The 24,403-nt window shown below is 39.7% G+C and overlaps 2 protein-coding genes across 3 annotated transcripts in view; both read right to left on the reverse strand.

Moving 5' to 3' along the window:
* camk2d2 (calcium/calmodulin-dependent protein kinase (CaM kinase) II delta 2) overlaps positions 1-16,715 on the reverse strand; it is a 35,664-nt gene extending 18,949 nt beyond the window's left edge. The window contains exons 1-2 of the mRNA XM_028564400.1: positions 16,332-16,715; positions 12,733-12,827 (exon numbers count right to left, since the gene is read on the reverse strand). Coding sequence (XP_028420201.1) covers positions 12,733-12,827; positions 16,332-16,393 — 157 coding nt within the window. The 5' untranslated portion in view covers positions 16,394-16,715. The remainder of the gene's footprint in view (positions 1-12,732; positions 12,828-16,331) is intronic.
* Positions 16,716-18,292: 1,577 nt separating this feature from the next.
* Positions 18,293-23,862, reverse strand: LOC114545850 (permeability factor 2). 2 transcript variants are annotated; one of them, XM_028564417.1, is made up of 5 exons: positions 23,823-23,862; positions 19,785-19,921; positions 19,456-19,588; positions 18,788-18,874; positions 18,293-18,648 (listed from the first exon to the last, which is right to left on the reverse strand). In XM_028564417.1, exons 2-5 carry the CDS (start codon positions 19,849-19,851, stop codon positions 18,636-18,638), a joined length of 300 nt encoding a protein of 99 aa, XP_028420218.1. In that variant the 5' UTR covers positions 19,852-19,921; positions 23,823-23,862; the 3' UTR covers positions 18,293-18,635. The 2 variants fall into 2 exon arrangements, with proteins under 2 accessions (XP_028420218.1, XP_028420212.1); XM_028564411.1 differs by lacking the exon at positions 23,823-23,862 and having other exon boundaries at positions 19,456-19,844.
* Between the last annotated feature and the right edge of the window lie 541 nt (positions 23,863-24,403).

A 24,403-nucleotide genomic window follows, 5' to 3' on the forward strand; every position in this document is an offset into this window, starting at 1 on the left:
GGCAAAAGGTAAAGCACAGTTAATCACGTGGTAGTGTAAACCAGCTTCAGGGGTGGTGAAGAAGACCTGCACACGCTGCAACAAACGGACCCATGTGCTACTCTTTTGAGTGGTTGCAAGTCCGCCACAATGCAGGTGAGAACACAACAATTTCTATTTTGTTTGAAGCATACTGCCAGCTTTACAGACAAGCACAACAGCGGAGAAGCAGACATCCTGACAGACAGAGCCAGAAACAAGGGCAGCTCAGCCATCGTTTCATGATAAGCAGGACCCTTTGAGCAAGGTCACTAATCTCTCCATCTCAGCCTCAGCCTCACCATGTTACTGAATTACACATAATCACCTCTCACTCAGTCTAAACTCTCTTTCCTTTGCAGAGTTAAACATTTGATTTTATCAGCCTCAGTTTTCTTAATCTAGCACTTTATTTTTGTCACTTTAAGATTTTTGTTTTTATCTTATATATCAATCCTTTTTTTAGTCTAACAGTGTCAAAGTGCATTTCAATATTGAAGTACATGCTTTTCTCTCTTTTTACCTTCTGCATACTATAATGTATACTAAATGTTTGAATAGATGATAATATATATAATAAATACATTATATTTTCTAAAGATACCAATAATTAGTCACAATATGTTGTTATTGTATGTACAGTAAACAATCAGATTCCCTTCCTCATTGACTTCATAGTTCATCATGACAGCGTTCTACAGCAGATAAATTACTAGAAAGCATACAGTACTCCGCTGAAGTTAGCCTGGTCCACATTTTTAGCCCCCAGCCCTTCTCCTACGTACTGTAAAATGTATCTGGCATCCCATCCCACACGGAAACATCACCAGACATTAAAATAAGATTTTTGTGTTTTCATTTTTTGTTCTTTGGTGATGTATTTGGAAGTGTGAGAAAAATAGAAAGTCTTCCAGAATGGTCCATTCGTATACAGCAGGACAATTGACTTTCCTATTTAGATGTAGTCTTATGAATGCAATGTTTTGCAGCCGACTCTCAGGTTTGAATGTCAGAGCTTCCAAATGCAGAGATCTGCCATAAAAAGAAAACAATATTTAGGGATGCAATTTAGCCTCATCTGGAAAGTAGTAACTTTGTTCATATATAACATATTATTAACATCATCAACCATTTCCTGTTATTAAATCCCTTTTATACCAACTATCAGCCACTGGCAAATTTGAAAACATTAATATATTGTGCCAGTTTGCACATTTTAAGTAAGATTATTATTAATATTTGATAACATTTTAGTATTGTAATAAATAATAATCTTTGTAATTAGGCCTACAGGAGAAACACAGAATAATGTTGATACATGACAAAGTTGTTTCTCTTTGAAGCAATTATCGTAAAACACCATGCCAGCACTGCCTTTAAAGCCAGTACATATGTGGTCATGTTGGGTCCATCATTTTTTGCTGTGTTGTAACTCACTGTAGAGTGTAAATGTCTGTCATATAACTCCCTCACTCCCTCACTCCCTCTCTCCATCATTTTCCACCTCCACTTTTCTTTCCCTCTCTCTCCACTCTCTCCCTCCTCCACAGGTAGTCCACCTCCCAGCCGGCTGGACATCTGTTGTCTAGCAACTCCTGCACCAATCAGAGCGTCAGGCCTCTCCTCTCCTCTGCAGTGGAACCAGCCTTGCATGCAAATGGCAGACATTGAGAGTTCACACACAACTATCAAACTACAGAGAGGAAAGTAACTCATTTGGTAGCATACACACTTTATAAAGGCATCTAATAATAACACATCTCCTTTGGAATATCAAACCATTTAACCTTTAGCACAAAGAGAACAGACTGTGGGCATGCATTAGCATAGAAAGTATAAAAGGGAACTTTACAAAATCCTAAATTGCAACAGTTAAGTGCCAATATGCTTATATTATAGAAGACTAAAATAAGTGCACACAGTACACTTCAATGAATATCAAAAGCCATACTATTTTTTGTCTACATTAGATGCTTTTGTTTTCATGTAAATAGTTGCATGACATTAAATTTGTACAGCAAAGATGATATTGTTGTTGAAGACAGGAGGTTGTGGAAATCTTTGCAAAACTTGGAAATGTGATACTACTGGGTTTATGCTGTAATTTTACATTGTTGAGTAAAAATACAACTATGCTGTGAAACCTATCAATTCTAGTGTCATAGCTCTGTTAGAGAGTCTACAGACGCTAGTTTAAATTAGTAAAATGGCCCAAAAGTTGTCAATAACTTTGTGAATGTTTTAATGTAATTTGGTTGAGGTCTGCTCAGGTTTTTAGCACTATTGTTGATAACAAGAAGTATGCTGGGTTTTGCCTGGTCCTTTCTATGTTGAGTTTGCAAGTTCTCTTTTCAAACTTCAAAGTATACACGTCTGGATTAGAGCACACAAAATGTGTGTATAGAGGTTTGATTGTCTGTATGTTAGCCTGTCAGAGCATTTTTATTTTCCAATGGATTAGAACATCACATCTTACACCTTCCACAACTTCTGCTGCAGTCAACTTTGAAATCTGCCTCACTCTCAAAAACGAGTTCTGACTTGCTGACAAAAATGCTAATACATTCATGTACCTGTGTGTGTTTTTGTGTATGTGTGTGTGTGTGTGTGTGTGTTTTTCATGTGTGCGTATGTGTGTGCGTGAGTGTGTATGTGTATGTGGGTGGCCTTTTGCTTACATAGTTAGAACTGACAGCAGCATTTCTGCATAATGTGAAGCAAATGTAATTGTGCAGACAAATGTAAAGCTACCCCAGTCAGCTCTTATCATTCAGGCCTGATATAAGCAGCGTGTCTGAATGTCTGTATGTATGTTAGCAGTAAATTACTATTCATGTATAAAGTAAGACCATGACAGTTGGTGATAAAGAAGTAATATACTGAGTTGCTTCCTTGTGTGAAGATATTTCCTTTTTTTCCTTCAGTCAAAGTTGTTTTCTTTCACTTTTTCAATAAAGTTAAACATGTTTGAAGTTGTTGTTTTTCTATTGCTAGTCTGCTTTTATGCCAAGAAAGATCATATCACAATATTACTTTGTGCCTTAAAACAATCCAACAGATCTGCTGTAAAATCTTACTTTAATAGAAACAGATGCAGTGCAGTATATTGCTATAGTATAGACGCAGCTCATTTAAAGGTGAATGAATTCTATAGGGCTGAGTATCGCCAATGATTTCCCGAATCAATTTGATTCTGATTCAGAAGGTCCTGATTACATTTTCCTATTCGATCAATTAGGTTAGGGAAATTTCAGTTACAATACCAATTTAGCTTGGATATATAATAGATTCTCAGAGAACTGATGTTGTAAATTGTACAAGCAAGAAGCAACCATAAAATAGTTTTGTATAATGCACCAGGTTCATGTTTACATTAAGAACTGATCCCCAAAAAGTCTTTTTAAAGTACTTTTCACTCAACAGGACTAACATGACAGTCATTGACTAACTACAGCAGTCATCAACACAATATGGTGCAACTGTAGAGCGAGTGATGTTGAAGAACATTCTTCTGAAACAACTATACAACTATACCATGGTAAGCAATGAAAAAGCTCTCTTTCTGACAAAATGTAGCTGTCCTGAGGTGACAACTGTTAAGTATAGGCACCAAATTGATTAGTTTAATTTAGAATTTTTTTTTTTTTTTGAGTAATGACTTGGTGAATGACTGTAAAACTTCAGCAGCTGACATTAAACACAGAGGCCTTAACAGGGCTTTACTTATACCAGATGAGAAAAAAGGATTAGAAAATAAGAGTATAAAAGACATAGCAGTTAATATTCATGAAATATATGAGTATTCTAATGGATATAATGTATTTATCACAGTCCCCTTAAGTAGTACTCACGGGACACGAACACCCGTTTGTGTGTCACATGGTGCCCACATCCATGGTGAAAAGGCATATATTAAAAGATTGATTTTGGGATTTTATTAATAAATATATAGATCACTCAAAAAAAGAATTAAATTAAATTGGAGAATCAATTATTTTAACCCAGACCTAATGAATTCTGAATTAACAAACTCTCATTTGAGCCTATTAAATGTGGAGTGAACAAAAGTAAGTGAAAAAAGTATGTTATTGCCCTAAGTTACCAAGTTACTACTGCCAGAAAAATATAAAGTGGAACTGCATTTCAAGTTATTCAATTAATACATTCACCACTTTACTTTGCATTGGTTCTCCTTTTTTGAGTGACACAATGTTGCTGTTGCAACGGCGATTTCTTGTTAACTAGTTTTCACGTTAACGTGTTTAAAAAAAGCTGCAGCATATGATGTGATATGTTGTAAAGTTCTGCTGTCATAAACCGCTTATCAAATAAACCCACATGTTATGATGCTGTCTGGGTTTATCAAGAAGAGAGACATACTGCGTATTTAAGTCATAATGACTGATAAAAGGCAAAAAATCCTCTTCTAAAGAACATCTGTACATTTGTTCAAGTTTGATAAAGTATGTTGTAAAACTATGAATGCTACTATGACTATTACAAATTACACTTATAAAGAATATGGAGATGGCAATGTTTTCCTGCAAGTAAGTAGTCCTTATTGCAAAATAACCCCCAAAAAAGTAATTAAGGACATATGTATGGCAAAATGGCAGGCATATATGTTACTGGTGATCCACATTCATTTCCTCTTACTTTATACATTTGTTTTTGTTATTTGCTTTGACTTGAATCATCCTTCTTTCATACAGGAGTATATGAGATTCAGGGACCCGTTTGCTTCCACTTCAGAGTATTGTGTTGAAAAGTTGCTGACACATTGTTCTTACCCTGCAAATCATTGCCATCACCAGACAAAATCCAAACCAGACCCCACCAAACTCTCCCAATAGTTCCCTCTTTGTCTCTCTCCACTGCTGCTTGTTTCTCATTCAGTCAGTTTCTGATGTGTTGTGTCTGCAACCGCACTGCAGCAGAGTGTACTGCTCTGTGTGTATGTGTGTGTTTTCTTTGCCTTTTGTAGTTTAGCATCCTGTAAATCTAATAACACCAGATTTAGGGACAGACAGAGAAGACACAGGCAGGTATAGAAAGTGAGAGGGAAAAGAAGCAAGAGACGGGGACAGAAATAGAGACAGAACAAACACCTGACAGACAAAGGCAGTCAAATACACAAAAAAAGAAGAGACAGACAAGCCAGCATGTGTGGCTCTGGAGGGACGTTCACTTTAAACATCCTGTCCTCGGTTTGTATCTTCACTCTAATTGACAAAGTTATGGTGGTCATCTGATTTCTGGCCTCTTGTATCAATCATAACCTACATAATACTGTCAAGCACTTAACTTAAAATTTACTCACACACACTAAGAATAATATGTTTATTTGGTTCCATACTGATATCAACTGTTTGCAATTTCTATTTCTGATAACTAATATAACTATTGGTTCAAATGTATAGATAAATATATCATTGGGATTAAGTAACTTGACTACCTTTTCCTGACATGACATGTAGACCAACAGTAAATGTCTTTACCGTCAACTTTGCTCCTAAATTGTAGGTAAATTAAGTGGCTAGTAATGGCAATGTGACCTGTATGCTATACTTTACACAACTTAGCTACATTTAGCTAAGCAGGAAACAAATATGTTGCTTTTGCGGTTTTGAGAAATGTAAAGTCATTTTTATTTTTCTGTATCAGATACAAACTGGAAAGGGGAAATATAAATTAAAGAGGAACTACACATTGAATTATTTTTTGTGCTGTGAAAAAATCACATTGATTTTTGTTGGAGTATTATGTTATACAGATACTGTTGCCAACAATACACATATTGTGTGCAACAAACACTGAAAACCAGCTTGTGTGTCTCCTTAACGTTGAAAGGTGGTTTAGGCAAAATTATGTGGCCCCTCCTCGACCGAAGTTTTAATGAACACAATGCCAACCGGATTATGTTTTCTGTCGACAGGAAACAATGTTAATTAACCCTATCTGGGAAGTTGCAAACATGTTGATACAGAATGTTTCAGTAAACAGTGCTGGGAGGGTTACTTTTAAAACATATTCCACTACAGATTACTGAATGCATGCCCTAAAATGTAATTTGTTTGAAAACATCCTCTGGGAATTTATGATGGGCACAATTAATCCATTTAAACAATCAATAATTTATTCGATAATGGAAAAAAACTTCATTTTCGTCAAAGTCTTAACCCTAATGCACACACACAAATTGACCCACCACACACACCACAACAGTGTGCTGTAAATGCTTTGTGCCAGTTTAATTAAGAGGTTTAATTAAAAAGATGGGGGCGAACGTAACATCCTCTGCGGACAGCGGCTAAGTAGTCCTCATCCATACGGTACCATTCTACCCCCTGCAGAACTCAAGGGGTTGGTTTCCCAATAGAGGAAGAATTATGAGACTGATAACTCCCTTGTTTTGTCTTGTGAGTAAAAACAAAAGGTGGCTGGTGTCAGAGATAAAACTGCCCCCGGAGTATTGCCGGGAGCTCTTAACATAGAGTTAATGGCTGCCTTTATCTTATCCGGCGTAATACAGCTCGCGCACATTATACTAATATGTAAAAGTGGTTTAATCTGAGGGTGGTGGTCTGGACACATCCTGACAAGGAGAGACACAAATTCACATTTATAATCTTATACATTGATACAAAAAGCTCCAGATTTAAATGCAGCAATGAAACCCTGCTGTACACTGACTTCTTACATTATGATAATAGATACAACATCACTCATTTAAGAAGGATGTGGTGCTGCTAAGGAACATTGGAAGCATTTGGATATCTGTACCCATAATTACATGTAAAATGATTTTTCATGGGGAAATAATTTCTGCTATTTAAACGACAATAAAATATAGTGGTAAAAGCAAAGGTGTTGCCTGAAAATGTCCCTTTACTGAATAAAGAAGAAAAAGGGACAGATCACTAACTATGTAGCTCCGTGGTTACCACAAGAGCTGGCATAGCAAGGTGCAAAGCTATCTAAGTAAGATTACTTATGTAACTTTCCATGAAAACTTTGAAACAATTTAAACATACAAGCCAACACTCAAGAACACACAATTTTTGCTCTTAATACTCAAAGGAAAATTCCACATTTCATACATCTACCAGAGCAAAATTCTGGCTGCATTTATTCACAATGCCTTCCAACAGAACATGCTTAAACTTTCCATCAAACGTTTTCTTTACATAAATGTGGTGGAAAGCAATAGCGTTAATCTAATGAAAGCAAGGTGTTTTGCAGCTACACTGCATTCCACTCCTACTACTGCTTGTCAAAAAGATTGGTATGTCTGCCTCTTCTGCTTTGGACTTTGGTCTGCAAGATTTTGAGACATCAGTGCAAAATGGGTCTTGTAGAGTAGTACTGACAATTATATTTACAGTTAATGTTTTAGAAATGGAAAATGTTTCTGCAACTATGCATCTCCATCTGTTTGAATCATAAATAAAACAGAAATACAAGGTACATTGTTAATGACTGTTTTAATGTGGATTTCACTTTCATGCCTCCCTGAGTGCTCATACTTTAGTCTTGATATGGCTCTGCTGGAAAAAATAATAATGATGTCATCATGATCTGTGGCCTTTGTTTATCGTTGGTTTGAAGCACTTGAGGAGGGAGACCAGACCAAAGCAATACACAGTCAGTGAATGTGTGAGGAAGTAAGAAGAGGAGGGAGGACAGAGAGGAGACAATCGTTAGGGGGGAAAGGGTAAATCAAACAGATAAAAAACAAAGGTTGAAGAGGACAGAGGCAGAGAGAGAGAGAAAGGAAAAGACAGAAGGAGATGCAGTACTCTGTAATTAAGAATGTCCTTGCCTATTATCCATTACCCTTGTTAGTCATACTGTAGGATCAATTGTTTTTATCAAAATCCTCACATTTTAAAAATATAAGAGCTGAAATTTTGCTTATAGCTTACATTATTAACAATTATTTAAGATGTGAACATTTTATCTGTTGACTGTTGAGTTTGGCAGGTAAAGCAGTCACCAGAATTGTAAAAATATCATAACTCAAGGTTCACTTACTAGAGTTATTTTAGAGGTTTCATGCCATTCCAATGGTCTTTACCAGTGGATGTCGATTGCTCAGTAGTCATGCGTCTTAAGCACTTGGCAACTTAGAGTGCAAACGCTATCTGCTAATGAAGGCCATGATATGTGGCTAAAAGCTCCAAGAAATCTAGTAAGATGAACACCTTGATTTAGGATTTGTTTTGACGTACTTTAACAATGTCAGGCGAAATGTAATATGTTACTAAATGTGAGCTAATTTCCCCCCAAGTGGCCAAAACCTCAGTCATTGCAGGTTTAGTGCCAGACCTATCTCCACAGCGCTGTGTCAGTGCTGGAGTATAGTATGGCTGCACAAGTTTACATTCTGGTATTAAAGGAAAAAACACTCTGGGTTGTTTGTATATTTTTGGGGGGCACTAAGCCCCTGATGCAGCTACAGTGCTGCTGCAAAATAGCTAATGGAGATAGCAGAAGAGCATGCCGGATGTCAGGCTTTATACCAGCACTTTACATCCGGTAAGCCAGACTATTGCAGGGTTTACTCAGACAAATTGCAACAAGACAGATTCCCCACCTTCTTTACACCAAAATATACACACTCATACAATCATACACAAACACCCATGCTACAGTTTCAGGCTCAGTCTTTCAGTCTGGTTGGCTAGACAGGTGAACATTAACTGAAACCAAAAAACTAGCTCCTTCCGAAAGATGGAATATTTTAACAGTGTGTGTGTGTGTGTGTGTGTGTGTGTGTGTGTGTGTGTGTGTGTGTGTGTGTGTGTGTGTGTGTGTGTGTGTGTGTGTGTGTGTGTGTGTGTGTGTGAGAGAGAGAGATCGAGACACCGAGAGTGAGAGAATGACCAACATTTATTTTTAGCACCCAGTGAGTCATGTGATCCCCCCCTTCTTCCCACTGATCCCTCCCTCCTATTTCTCTGTCTCTACCCCTATCTTTCGCTCTACCACAATCACATCCACTCTCTCCTCCTTCCCATCACCATATATATATATATATATATATATATATATATATATATATATATATATATATATATATACAGACTGGCTTACACCTCTGCAACAGTTATCATCTCTGTTACCATGACATCCCCAGATAAGAAAAATCAATGGCACACCCCTATTACCACAGAAACTGTCCACTATGAAGGAGGGACAGTTACGGGATAGCGAGAAACAGCAATAAAGCAGTCTTTGCAGAAGTCATGGCATTTACCAACAGCCTATATTTCCAATTAATTAAGAACAAGAATTCAAATCAGAAAAAAATGGGAGAATTAACGATGTATCAAAACTCATATTACTAAATCGTTTGATTCCTCACTCAGTACCACAATGCAATGCAATATTTACACAGCAAGACAAGCAGGCCTTTTTTTTTATTCAAAACATCTTTATTGCAATGGATTAAAACCTACCCAACTGTTAAGACAAGCTGAAAGGGTCACACAGTAGGCAATGCGGCTAGTGCACAGATACAGAAACAAGAGCAATCATGTGCATGAACACACACACATACACAGGCAGATGAAGGATTACAACCACACAAACAAGCACACTTGCACACACACACACACACACAGCACATCACAAGCAAATACAAAGTGACAAAAGATAGCAGACAGAGTCATAGTGACAGGACACCGACGCATGCATGAAGGGAGAGGACAAATATTCAACTGCTGTGAGGGATACAGTGTGCACAAAAACACAGTCACACACACACACACACACACACACAAACACACACACACACTTAAATGTTGACTTTCCGTTCTTTCTATCTATGATTAGCCATCTCTCTCCCTCTGCTTCCTATCCCTTTCTTCCCTCTCTTTCTCTTTACTGCTTCCACTCAATTACTGGCTCATCTGCTGCTCTTAATGAAACACTGCATAATCAGGATTGCAGACTGCAGGACTGTGACTGGTCCTATAGGCCCACCACATATGTGCATGCATAACCAGGAACACACACACACACACACACACACACACACACACACACACACACACACACACACACACACACACACACACACACACACACACACACACACACACACACACAAACAAACACTGCCTTGATCTGCCCGCTTTCCAGCCACCAATCCTACACTAAACCCTTTTCAATTTCATATACTCACACATGCACATGCACTTGCATAGGCAAACACACACACACACTCAGTAGTGGAGTGGGGTTGGAGGGAGGTCATGATCCTGCCAGAGAGAAGCGAATCAGAGTTGCAATTCTAGGGCTTATCGCAGAATAAGGGTAAGACCATATCTGACACGCCAGCACGACCGGTATGTAAACCTCTACAGAGAAACACGCACACAGAGAAAAAAGTGAGGGAGATAGAGGAAGAGGCCACGGATCCTCATGCATATAAGGTGATATAACCCTTTGCAGTATTTTTGGAAAATCTGTTCCAGCATGGCAGTGGTGAGACACTGATCTGTTTGCCAAGGTTTCTATTACCAACACTGCACCCAGCAAGCGGCAGGGTCAACAAGGGCAGAAGAAAGACAGAAAGAGGGAGAGAGTGAAGGATCGGTGCAGGAAGAGAGAGGAAAGCAGAAAGAAAACAGACGTCGCATGAAGGGACCAAAGAAAAGGATAGATAAGAAACAAAGCGACGGAAGGTGTGAAGGCAGGGATAGATGGTAGTAGAGGAGAAAATGTGCAGGAAGGAGTCGGTGGGTAGAAGTACCTGGTGAGAAACATGACTGCATCTTGTAAATAAAAAAAAGAGAGAAGAGATATATAAAAGAAAGAAGAAAAAGAAAATGCTAAATAGGGAAGAAGATGTAAAAGAGAAGAGAACGTGGAGAGAGAGGATGCTGAAGAGGAAGGAGCTGCAGGAAATAAATGCAAGGTAAAATACTGCAAAGAGGGGGAAGGAGATGCTTGTGAATACACACAAAATAAACTATTAAAACATAAATTTGTATGAAACTATAGGCAGTGGCATTACAAGTGCACAACAACAGCCAAGGTCATTTCCAGTAAATTACTACAAATTACATTTTAGTTGGATGTTTCAGCTCACATCTACAGAAGCCTGACTGGCTGTGTGGTATGACAGCAGTCATTGGTTAGCACAGGCAAGCAAGCTGTGACAAAACACACAATTGGCTAAAGAGAAGGAGGAACCGCAAAAGTGAAACACACCATTGGTTAGTAATCACGAATATGCTGTTAGCGGTTACTGGGTCACGTGTGTGTTTGCGCATGCAAGTTATGTGTGTGTGTATGTGTGTGTGTGTGTGTGTGTGTGTGTGTGTGTGTGTGTGTGTGTTGCCCGAGGCAACCAGGCCAGTGGCTACAATTACAGTGACGGATGTGAAAGAACTGGGTCGGCTTCGTAAGAGATGTGCCCCTGGGACGACAAGACTAGCCAGAGCCCTGAATCAATACAGAACACATGCACACGCATGCATAAGCACACACACACACACACACACACACACACACACACACACACACACACACACACAAGGTTGTATGTGACAAACATTTACATAGAAACCAAAGGACAGATATGAATAACACAAAAAGGAAGGAGGACATGTTCCACACAGCACAAAAAGTGCAAGTGGGAAAACAGCTACAGCATTTACTTGTTACATTTACTGTTTTCTTCTGCGCAAACACAAAAAATGTAACCAACCAATTGACTTTCCCTCTCTTCTCTCTTACACACACACACACACACACACACACACACCCCAAAGTATGGTGGCTGACGGGCAAATGGCACTGGAACTTAATGAAACAAACACAAATAGACAAAAAAAAAGCAAATTAAGAAAACATCTTTATTAATTTGACAACACATGTGCAGCATTTAGCAAACGCACTGCAAATACACACACCACAACCAAATACACAAACACGCTGCAAATACAGAAACGATGCAAAAAGAAAAGCACACAAACTCCGAAAACAGAAACGATACAAAAAGAAAAGCACACAATCCCCTAAAACAAATGCAACAAAAAAACGTTGTGATACGGTGTGCAACTGCTTTGAGATCATAGACTGTAAATATTAAGTCTATGTTTGAGATATGTTTTCTCTCGTTTGGTGGGTGTGTCTCTAGTTTAGTGGCTCAGGTCACAGGTGATACTCAATCAGCAGAGACGTGTCTGTAAACTTGTGGTAATAAAAAGCAGAGTGCTCTCTTCCCGTGGGGTTGAAAATCAAGCTGTTCCACTTAGCGCTCCCCCTAGAGGCCTGGAGAACTTCCTTTGTGTAATATGCGGCGTTTTTTTTTTGTTGCATTTGTTTTTGGGTATTGTGTGCTTTTCTTTTGCATTGTTTCTGTTTTTTGGGTTGTGTGCTTTTCTTTTTGCATCATTTGTGTATTTGCAGCGCGTTTGTGTATTTCGTTGTGTGTATTTGCAGTGCGTTTGCTAAATGCTGCGCATGTGTTGTCAAATTTATGAAGATGTTTTCTTAATTTGCTTGTGTTTTGTCTATTTGCGTGTGTTTCATTAAGTTGCAGTGCGTTTGCCCGTTGGCCACCGTACAAAAGTCTGTTTCGGGGGCAGCAATGTTCAGAGCTCAATCACATGTAACTCAGTGACACTTTTTGGCATGTTTTTTTGTGTGTGTTTCTGTATGAGTATGTTGTGTGTTTCTGTACATGTTTGTGTTCCCTACCTCTGGCGGAAAGCTTCTTAGTGTTGATGATTTTCGCAGCAAATTCCTGTCCAGAGGAGATCTTCACACACCTCCTAACCACAGAGAATGCGCCCCTGAAATAAACACACACACACACAGAAATACTTAAGGATGTGTTCAAAAAAAGGTCTGAGTAACATTATAAGGTGTGATCTATACCAGCCCATTTACAATCAGAGTGGTGTTTGGATAGAATTGCCGGGATTAGTGTGATAAACCTGGCTTGAGTAAGCCAGTAAACCAGATACTTCAGATTGATTTGAAGAAAAAACTGTTTTAGTTTAAGCTTGCCAGGAATCAAGCTAGTCTGGAGGGATATATTTCCATGGTAACTTAAATCAAACTTGTTGCAAACTGCAGGATTTGTTTAAAATAAGCAAACTTGACTGAAATAAATTTTGCTGATTTAAATCCAGCTCTGTGTCATGGCAGTGTGGGCAGCGCAGCGTGTGCAGATGAACGAGTGTGGCTTCCAAGCAGCCGAGGTCTGCCGTGATGCGCTAGATGACGCAAGACGGCTGGTTTGTCAGCGGATCTCAGCAGACCTCAGCTGCTCCAAGCTCCGTGCATTGGCACCATGTATGGAAGCCACACAACGTTCATCTAAACACACTGCCCACACAAATCTGACACAGAAATGGATTGAAATCGTCAAAATATCCCTTTAACTGATCGTTTTACTTTATGAAACAGCACTCAGATGTTTTAATAATAAACAGCTAAATGAAGTTGTACAATCACATTTCAACATTAAATTGCACAAAAGCATGGATGTAGTATCTTTGCAGCTACTCACACAAACACACTCACATCCCAATACCTACAGTACACACTGTCCTCATCGCTACACAAGACCAAAAGCACCAACAAATGTGCCTACCAGCCTTTGTTTAAGTTTTGCTTAAGCAATGTGTTCCAACACATTCTCACTCCCATCTCGTAAAATACGGACACTTGGTAAGGTGCCTTTTTCATTGTTATTGACACTAAAAGTCTCCTTTAGCGTCATATAACGCGCTTTAACTAAACGCACTAGGTCGGGACTATTGGCATCCCTTTTGACGCAGTTGGGTTAAGGAAAAGCTCGTGGCTTATGCTTCCGTGACTCGCAGGAACGGGACGGTTGAGTTTAGGAAAAGGTCGTGGGGGGGCTTACGCTTCCGTGACTCGCGGGAATAACGGGCCGGTTAATGAAGAAAGCGGCTTCTGTGACACGCGGCAATAACAGGACAGTTAAAAACACGCGGGACACGAACCCCGGTCTCCTGGGTGAAAGTCCTGTGTTTTCCACCTTACATACTACTTGCTAAACCCCGTGTAGATGCTGCTCTCCCCGGTACATTCTACAAACACACTGAAGGGCACTTTTTTCATTGCTTCAGACACTGACAGCCACTGTCCACACGTCCGTAATTTACGGGTTGGTTGTTCTGGTGTTCCAGGCACATGTATTAAGATCAAAAACTAGGTCAGCTATATTTGAGGGACGAGAAGAGCAGAGTGCTACATCTCTCATCTCTAAATGCAGCCATGGAGACGTCCACCTCAGCTCTGCTCAGCTCTGCAGCCATGCAAGCCGTTTTGCTATTCAACCTCCATCTCTGTCTGTGCACTTTCTTTCAAATAATATCTGTTCTCATCCTGTCTAGCTCCAGACAACATCACATTAGACGCACTGAGATGCAGACACTAGAGAGACAAAGCACAGAATACTCATTACCTCAAATGAACCCTGTTCTTTCACTTACTGTACTTCTAATGGCTGACAACTGTAGTGTGATGTTTCTGTACAATGTTATATAACAGTATTTGGTTAAATCAGTGTTGCGATATGAGAAATATCTAAAACTTTGTGCATATGTAATCACTGCTGAGTATAAAGCATGTGTACCATAAACATGTTATCTAACATACTCTGGAGTGAGCAGCTTGTCACTAAATCTTACCTCTAATTTATAGAGGATTTGATAAAGGAAATAATCACATAACATGTTATATAAGAATGGTTATGTTTTTTGAATTTTAATGAATTATTACTTTAATTTAACTGAAAATCACTGGAAATCCAATTCATTTCCGTACAGTATTAAAAACCTATTAGTTACAAAGTCAGTTACAACTTCCATACAGTGCTGTCTCTTTGAATCATTCTGCAATTATACTACAAAAAAACTCAACAATAATGTAACGCTGACAGAAACTTTATGCAGATTTGATCTTCACTGTGATGGATCAACTTCAGCAAGTTTCAAGGGTCTCCTGTTGGATTTTTATACAGAACGGACTGTTAGGAAATATACATCCAAAATTCCAAAACTGAATACCGTTTATTTGAAAATAAGCTAAAAAGTTAACATATACATGATTTATTGATGTAGTTAAGGGGTTAAAACTTGCAAACACACTGGCACAGTTCAAGCTAGATCTTTAAATTACAATTTTCTGGATGTATCGGTATCTTATTTAGTTTACTAACATTCCCAACATTGTGTACAGCACCATGAAAATATCTGCTGAAATCATCTCTGGAGAATTGAAACAATAATCCTGGTAGGCTTTGCTCAAAAACAGTGTGGTATTTTCATTTCATCACTACCAGCTACTCTACTGTATGTCAGTGTGCTCCTCACATTAAATGGTTCAGGTGAGTTAAAAGGTACTATAAAAGCAATATGGCTGCATTATTAATGACAGATGGTGTGGGATGAACACATCACAGGATCATAAACGCTGAGGGCTGAGGCTGTAGATGAGAGTTCTTCTTCAACACAGGCTTCCATCAGGAGGGTGATGAGAGGGTTACACTACATTTTCTTAATCTCTCTACTTAGGCTGCACACATCTGGGGCTGTGTAGGCTACACTGACCACGGGGTTCTGGGCAGATTTCAGGTCTTGACCACACAGGTAGCCTACAAATACACGTCCATGAGTACGCGTGCACACACACGTACGTGGATCTTTCTGTCTCCCTTTCTCAGGGGTGAGGAATTCCCTGCATGTGTCTGATAATTGACCGCAGCTCGGTGCTTGGCTGGGGAATGTGTCATCGCCAACTACGGTCTGCTGTCGCATCACCGAGTGTGTATTTCTGTCACGCGGGAGGAGGTGGAGAAGGATTTGGGGAGATTGAGGTAGAGAGAGGCAGGGGATGGATTACCAAATCTCACCATTTCACACACCCCGATGCATTTCACCCCGGTTCAGTTTACAACACTGGAGCTCCTTGCTCTCCTGTGGCAACCCAAAGGTCGAAATGCACAGGATGGAGGCAAATGACGACATGATCGATTCGACATCTTCTTTCGTAAACACAAAACGTAAGCAGGGCTTCAAATGAGGGACTAAAACAAATAGGATGCCATATGATCAGGCCTGTATGATAGCCTCCATATGATAGTGTATTACACTCCCTCGCATCACAGGTTCCATACACTATCAGCAGCTCGCACACTCACACCTACAAAACCGCACAGAACCCGGAATCCGCGTCCCTAAGCCAAGCGGCCTATTACATAACCGGCTGACATTTCATACACAGATGATGCCAGATGATAAAAAAAAGACATGATTCCTTACTTCCCCAGCTCCTCGAACAGCTGATATTCGTCGGTAAATCTCGTGCAGATCGTTAACGCCATCCTGAAGGAGGTGACAAGGGGTTAGCGGAGACGCGGATAAGGGGCACTCACAAACAATCGTTAACACAACCCGGTTTTCTCCTGGACCTGCAAGCCAAACTGAGGGATTCATGCACAGCTGAAGCGCATCGGCGGGAGCACTGGTGGGATGGTTTCTGCGGCACTTGAGCCTGCCTGCTTGAGTACTTCAATATGGACGAGAGAGCTTCCGGCGTAGTCGTTTGCTGTTTCTTTATTTTCTTCACATGCAAAGGCTTGTCACAGCTCGTAGACGCAGCATTTTGTGTGCATTCCGAAATCTGGTGTGTGTCTGTCCAGCGCTGTGAGCGTCGTCTCTCTGCGCGCATCAGACGCTGCACTACCGCACCTACCCCCGGCTGTGGGTTCAGTCCCGCCCCTTTGCCTGCATCCTCACACATGCCAATAATAAACAAATAATAGGCCTAATAATAATAATAATAATAATAGGCTAGTAATCAATCATAATTGTATTGTATTATTGTCAATATTAACAACAGTGCCGTAGGCCTACATGTTTTTAATGTAGGCTATATGTAGCTACCATTCTGGAGAAAAAACGACCAAACCCTTTTTTTTATGACATTTACAAGGAACGTACTAGGCTCTAGAGCTGGGGGCTGAACAAGGTGATTATTTAAGCATCTATAAAGTTATTTCTAACACAAACTGTATAGGCCTACATGATCCGTTTATTTCGTGTTTTCTTAGAATTGTAGTTGTGTACAAATATTTTCTTATCATGTGAAAGAAAAGTTGGTAGTAGTTATCATGCACAAGCCTTGATAAGGCACGTGGATGGAGAAAAAAAAAGTGCTTTAACTGGAAATTTGTTGCGCAAGTAGCTGTAAACATTATTATGTCCTCCTATTCCTTTAAAGAGCCACACCACCAGCCTAATGTCTTCTGTGGCTCTGGAGACATCTTGGTCAACCCTGATGATGTAATCTGAGTTATTCCAGCTTGGGCTCATAGACTAAGGTCATGCAAGCTCATACAAAGGTTGCATTACAAACTGGGGTATTGGAGTAGAGCTGAAACTAGGGCTGTCAAAATTAACGGGATAATAATGAGTTAACGCAAATTCCTTTTACAGTAATGGCCCTCATTTTTTGACTCGTGATTAAAGCATGTGAGAATTTACTGAGTGTTAGGTCCCTCACACCAATTTGATTTAAGGAACATCAAGCTGTCATTTTAAATAATATTTCACAAAGAAACCATTGTCTTTGCTGTTGCAGCATCATCATAGTGATATCTGCAGGGATTGGAAGGTTGACACAAATGCAATAACAAGTGCAGTCTAAGTTTACTGACTTGTAGACTGGGTTTATTGTTGCAGTTAAAAAGTTCAACTATTTAAACCATGTCAGATAGCGTTTCCTTGCACAACCCCATACAATTCGCTTTAGTTATCCATCTGATGATAAAATCAGGGTTAGGCACCGTGGGAGGACAGTGAAGCAGCATCTGTGGTGAACTCTGTGATGTTGAGTTCAAGCACTTTTTCATGTGTTTCAAAATAACATTATATTAGTAGCTAGGTTATTAAACAGTATTTAACATAGCATATGTAAAAACTTCTTACAGTATGAGACTCTTAAAATAGCATTGAGTAAAGTCTCCTTCAATTTGTCATGCTAACATTGTTTTGTACTGACTGCATATTATTGGTAATTTCTAATTCATTTAAGGAACATTCTAAAATAAGATATATCAGTTACTAGAGGTTAAAATCATCTCATGTCTACATCCCTGCAAGGGACATACAACAGGAAAGACAAATTAATAATATGTAAAAAAGAACAACCAAAGAAATTCCATTCCATTTCAAGTAAACTTTTTTAATTAATAAATAGGTTGTCAGCACAGCTACACAACTAAATCCCGATACATTTAAATTCCATAAATACATCAATAAATATGTTGAACTCATTAGTTTTAGACAAGATAACAATAAAGCAGCCAAATGACATCAGAGAGTAATTGGCTACAACACACACAAGTGACATTACAAATAAACACATACTTGTTAATAAATAACACGTTTGATACAAACATAACCTTAATGGGTAAATTGTCATTTTCAACATTTTGAAAATCAGGACATTAGGCAATCTTCTGGTATTAAAATGAGATCAGTGTGATGAGAACAAATCTTTCTGGTACTTTTCATTTGTTTTTAAAAGGCTCGGACTCATGAAGCACATCTCTCCTGGTCTGTTCAGCGTCTTCTGCTGCAAAGAAAAGAAACACAAAAGAAGAATTATATTGTGCATCAAAAGTGAACACTGTTCTTTTCTGTATCACTATCCAGTTACATAATGAAAGTTGACGACTGAGTGTCTTTGTACTGTATCATTGATCTGTACTTACTTGGACAGGATCTTATTAATCACTCTCTTCACCCAGGGAGCTTCAGGGTCCAGGCAAACCTCTTTGCCTGTCTTTTTCAGAGTGGCACTGCAACACCAAACAAGAAACAGAGATGCAATCAGAAAAAGTTGGTGAAGCTCAGCGTAACTTCTTTCAGGAAGACTTTGATAACGCTTTCACATTTCTCCTAAGTAATCAGCTGTTTCTAGGCATTCACTTTTCAGTTAAACCACTCAGATTCAGCCATGTATTTCACAAGCCAATCACAGCATGACATCCCTGCTTTAAATCTGTTCTCTCCTCTGCGGTTGTCAGTGTCATTCCAGGAATAGAGGGCGACCCACCTCCTCCGCTTCTACCGCCGGTCTTCTCACCCATGATACCCCGGGTCTTTGTCCAGCTGACCGCCCCTTTGGCACTTTCTATTTGGTCCCTTGTGCTCCTTCATCACCACCACCAGTGTCTAGGCTCCATCGGGGATATGTCTGGGTTTCTCTACCCCTTTTAAACATATTCAATACGATGGAGTCTAATCTCCAAAGACTTTGTACATTTCCTATTTTGCTTATGTAACTTACAAATACATATTTTCATATCTGATTTGAAATGACTGTGACAAAATCTCAAAGTATCAACATCGGGGTGAAGGCTTGGAAATGAGGTCTTACATGATCTCAGTCTCTTCGCAATGGGAGTTGGCAGGAATCAATTCCACCTTCTCGATGTGGCGGCCGATGGGTTGGCTCTCTGTCTGGATGCAGCGGCAGTGTAGCTCCACTCCCGGGCTTCTCAGACTCATCGCTGTTAGGACACAGGAGTCACATATGGTCACAAAGTGCAATAGTTTGTGTTGATAGCTCTGATGCATTGAGGAAAAGAGGACAGCAGAATATGCACAGCAGTGACAGTTCAAATGCAAAACTGAATATAGTAACTTGATCAACAGCATAGCTCAATATTGTTACATTCAATTATTGATTTACAAAAACATTCTTACCTTCACTGACAGCCAGGAAGGCCAGAAGCACCACAATAGAGGCGACAAGGACTCTGCTGATCATCATTTTTGCCTTTTACAAAATTCTGCAACAATTAACACTAAAGATTGTCTTTCAGAAAGCCATCTGATGAAGTCTAAAGGGAAAAGTAAAAGAGCTTTCAGGCCTACTGAATTCTTCTACTCAGTTACTTCTTTCCTTTACTTTTCCTTTTCTTGGTTCCACTGCCTTGCTTTTATAGCCGTCTTCTGGAAGTGAGTCAGACAGGTTGCACAACCTGGCAGGTGAGTGGGAATTTTTCACTGACTGTGTGTTGCACCACTGCTCACATCAGGATTATACTGACCTGCCAACAAGTGATTCACAGATGGCATGTAATAAAATGAATAACTTCATGCAATCTGTGAATGAGTGGCTGACGAATGTCACACTCAGGTTTTGTCATATACAATTTCCCCTTCAGGAATTGGAATTTGATGTACCAAGAGTCCATTTATGACTGTTGTGTGTGTAGTGCGTACTCAGACATACTTGTGAAGCTGTCAAAAGCTGAACAGCTACTAAAACACATTAACAAGAATATCCAAATATTGAGCTGCATGCGCAGCTATGTTCATTGATGTTGAAGTTCAATAACAAACGTTTCAGAACTTGTTAAAGCATTTTTTTATTTAGAAAGAGATAGAAAGAAACATGGTGTCTGATTTCTAAACCCCTTACAAACAAGGGTACAATCTTTACACTCATCAAAACGGTCATATCGCTGGCTCATGCATCTGACATTTCTCACGCCAAAAACCTTAATGGGACTGAAGAGGCTGACACAACTTCAACAGGCTCAAACCTATTTTATACAGTCTATGGCTCAACCATTTCTGCACGTACGTCACTGTAGCCAATCTCGAAAAGCAGATGGATGTGTGAAGTAACTTCTGAACTGAGGGGCTAGCAATAACAATAACAGGGAGTCTAACAATATACATTTATTTTAATTATTTCTTTATTGAACAGGAACTAAAATAAATCTCAGACAGGCAGGGAAGCAGTGGTGGAAGAAGTAGGCCATTCAGATCCTTTACTTAAGTAATAATACCACATGTCCACTACAAGTAAAGGTCCCGCATTCAAAACCTTACTTAATTAAGAATATGCAAGTATTATTAGCAAAATGTACTTAAAGTATGACAATTTAAAGGTGCAATATGTAATATTGTGTGTAATACCGGCAGCTAGCGGTTAAAATAGTTACTGCACTACCAATTCAAAATACTGGAGAGTCGTCTCCCCCGCCCCCTCCTGCCCAGACTCGAAGTTCACGGGGGTTGCCAGGCTGAGACCGCAGCATTCACAACAATGTAGCTGGACGCTTTTCTCACATAGCCAGACGTTACTCCACAGCACAGCGGAGTAGCTAACGTTAGATGCTAGTCTCACATAGCCAGACATTACTCCACAGCACAGCCGAGTAGCTAACGTTAGATGCTGGCTATATTGACAGTCATAAAAGCCCGTGCTCACGCAGAGCTCTGTAACCAACTAACAGACACACTTTTTCGGCTTAAAATTACAGTATGAACCGCTAAAAACACAACAACCTCACTGTTCTCTCCAGACGCCAGTCAGGCACACTTCCTCGGCTTAGAATTACAATACGAAACGCTAAAAATACCACTACCTTGCCGACGGAACACACTTCATTGGCTTAGAATTACGGCAACAATCGCTAAACACACTGCAAACTCAGTCTCCTCTTTCCAATTTACAGCCCCCCTCTCGTGGCTTAAAATAACTCACCGTTGTCGGCTCCAGCCGCTGAACTACACATTGTAAACAGCCATGGGCTGCTTGCCTGGTCCTCCCGGTAACGTTAACAGTTAGCAGGGTTAGCATGGCGGCGTTAGCCAGGACCAGTCGGGATCACTTTACTGGCTATGTCTCAATTGTTTTTGCGAGTAACCAACTCGGTTACTCTAGTTATATAATTCAATGTGAGTACACAAATGTTGAAATGACAAAAAATGCCCATCCCTAGTAGCTGTGATAAATTAGCGTGGAGCTAATGCTTACCTGTTCAGGAGAAAATAAGCCAACTCTGCGTCCTTTTGGGCTCTAAGCTGTCTCCATCTTTCAAATACATCTCCAATATTTACCAGGGGGTTGTTACGTCTCTGGTCACGCAACTGTTAGAAACATGCTGTTTTCATCTCATGTAGAACTATCTCCGTTGATCCTGTTCGTTTGTTTGCTGCTTTCATGGCTGTACTAACGTTACAGCTGTAGCGTGCTGGGTTTACGTTTTTACAGGTATATCTGGCAACCCGGCCTGCCTGTCAAACTGGGCCGTTGATAACAACACACAGATCAAAACATAAACATAAATTCCGTCACGGAATGTAAATTTCAAAAAGAAAAAATACTGAAATTAGCATTGTTGTCAGAAAAGATAGTATTTCAGTTTAACATGTTTCCTTAATATCTGATGAGGCATTGGTGTCATTTTTGGATTTATTACAGTACAAATATTACATATTGGACCTTTAAAGTATTCGTTGTACAGCAAAGTGTTCCCTGTCAGTGTTTTACCATTAGATATGATATTTTTGGATTCATATTACTCACGCATTAATGTGTCTGTTGCATTTTACTGGTGTAGATGTTTAAGGTTGTGCTAATTTGAACTCCTTTCTATACTGTTAGGTAATTTAAAGCTATAGTGTGTAGTTTCTGTCTTCCCCATCAGGAATTCTAAGTAATGACAACAAACAAAACTGTTGGCACATCCACATGATACAAGCCTTAGGTGAATGCCCACCTCCCCCACCCATCCTCCACCCAGTGGACACGGACAATTAAAAAACCATGATAGACCTTTCAGAAGAGATAATTATCTTCGCTAGATTTTCTGCGCACGAAAGTTGCTGGATGACACAATTTTCAGAATATAGCCATACTGAGAAATACAGAGAGAGTTTTGTGGAGATGATAGGCTTAATTAGCTTTGTATCAACTTATTTGGCAATGGCTTGAATATAACGGATCATCATTAATATCAAAACGTTACGCACTAAAGCTTTGATCTAGTGTTTGTCAAATGGGGGTCCGTGTACCCCTATGGGTAATTTGGAGTACTGCAAAAATAATTTGGAGTATATTTTTTTAATGTTAATTTAAAAAATATCAGTCGTGCATAATTCCCCCCAAAAATTATAGCCTATAATAATGAATTGATCTAGTGATTCTAAACATTTGAAATTCATCATTTAAGTGTTTTTCAGTTACAACAGTTCAAATTGTTGTTTAGTAAATCAGACACTGATGGTGGAGCGCTATATTATGCTTCTTTATATCACAGTCTATGCTTAATATAGCTTTTTTTCTACCAAAAATGTTTTGTGCTGCAGGGGGTACTTGGATGAAAACATATTTAGGGGGTGGCAGTAGCTCAGTCCGTAGGGACTTGGAGGGTCGCTGGTTCAAGTCCCAGTATGGACTAAAGTACAGAGTGTGGATTGGTAGCAGGAGAGATGCCCGTTCACCTCCTGAGCACTGCCTGCTCTTGAGCAAGGCACAGTACCCCCCAACCGCTCAGGGTGCTGGTCCAGCACTGGCAGCCCACTCACTCTGACATCTCTCCATTTGTGCATGAATAGGTCCTGAGCATGTGTGTATTTCAGGCCTGTGTGTGTGATTTCTAACCAGTGTTGCCACAGTTACTTTGAAAAAGTAACTTAGTTACTTTACAGATTACTTGATTTTAAAAGTAGATTAGTTACTTTACAGATTACTTGATTTTAAAAGTAACGAAGTTAGATTACAAGTTACTTTATTAGTTACATGCAGCAGCTGCCGACAACACCCCTACAGCGTCAACATAAAAATGACAACCGGTTTACTGTGAGGCAGCTCAGCGTTGCCAGTAGTAGGGATCTGGTTTATTATGGCACGAAAGAGAGCGAGTCAACCGTGTTTAAGGGCAGCATTTCCGCTACAACATAGGCCTACTGCCCGACCAACTTCTTCAACTGTCCCCCACTTACTGGTTTTGCACCGAAGTCCAGCTTTTGTTGTTTGGGTGGTGGGGGACCTCCTCTCTGCTTCGCACCACCTGCTGGGACTTGCTCTGTAAATTTGACTGCAGTGCTGCGACTCCAAATGTTTCTTCAAATTTGACGTAGTCGCCACCAGTACAGAGTGTACAACGAACCTTAATATTGCCGTCTTTAGCTGACACAAACTCTAAATAGTGACTGTATTTCCAGCTAGAAAACGCGCATCTCTCTCCTCCCTCCATTGTTGTTTACGTTTGTGTCGCTGCGTGGTACACGTGAACTGTATGCTGAAAACGTGACTTGTTGCATACGTGACTTCAGTCCCGAGACGCAAGAAGAAAGCAAAAATATATATTTTTACTAAGAAAAATGACAAATAGTAACGCACAGTGACTTGGATAAATAACTTTAATCTGATTAGTGGTTTGGAAATTGTAACACGTTAGATTACTCGTTACTGAAAAAAGTGCTCAGATTAGAGTAACGCCTTACGTGGCATCACTGTTTCTAACAGAGTGTAAATTGTAATTTCAATAAATAAAAATAAACAATATTTCAAAGGGGGTACA

This window comes from Perca flavescens, chromosome 2 (genome assembly GCF_004354835.1).
Source record: "Perca flavescens isolate YP-PL-M2 chromosome 2, PFLA_1.0, whole genome shotgun sequence".
Taxonomy (NCBI): domain Eukaryota; kingdom Metazoa; phylum Chordata; class Actinopteri; order Perciformes; family Percidae; genus Perca; species Perca flavescens.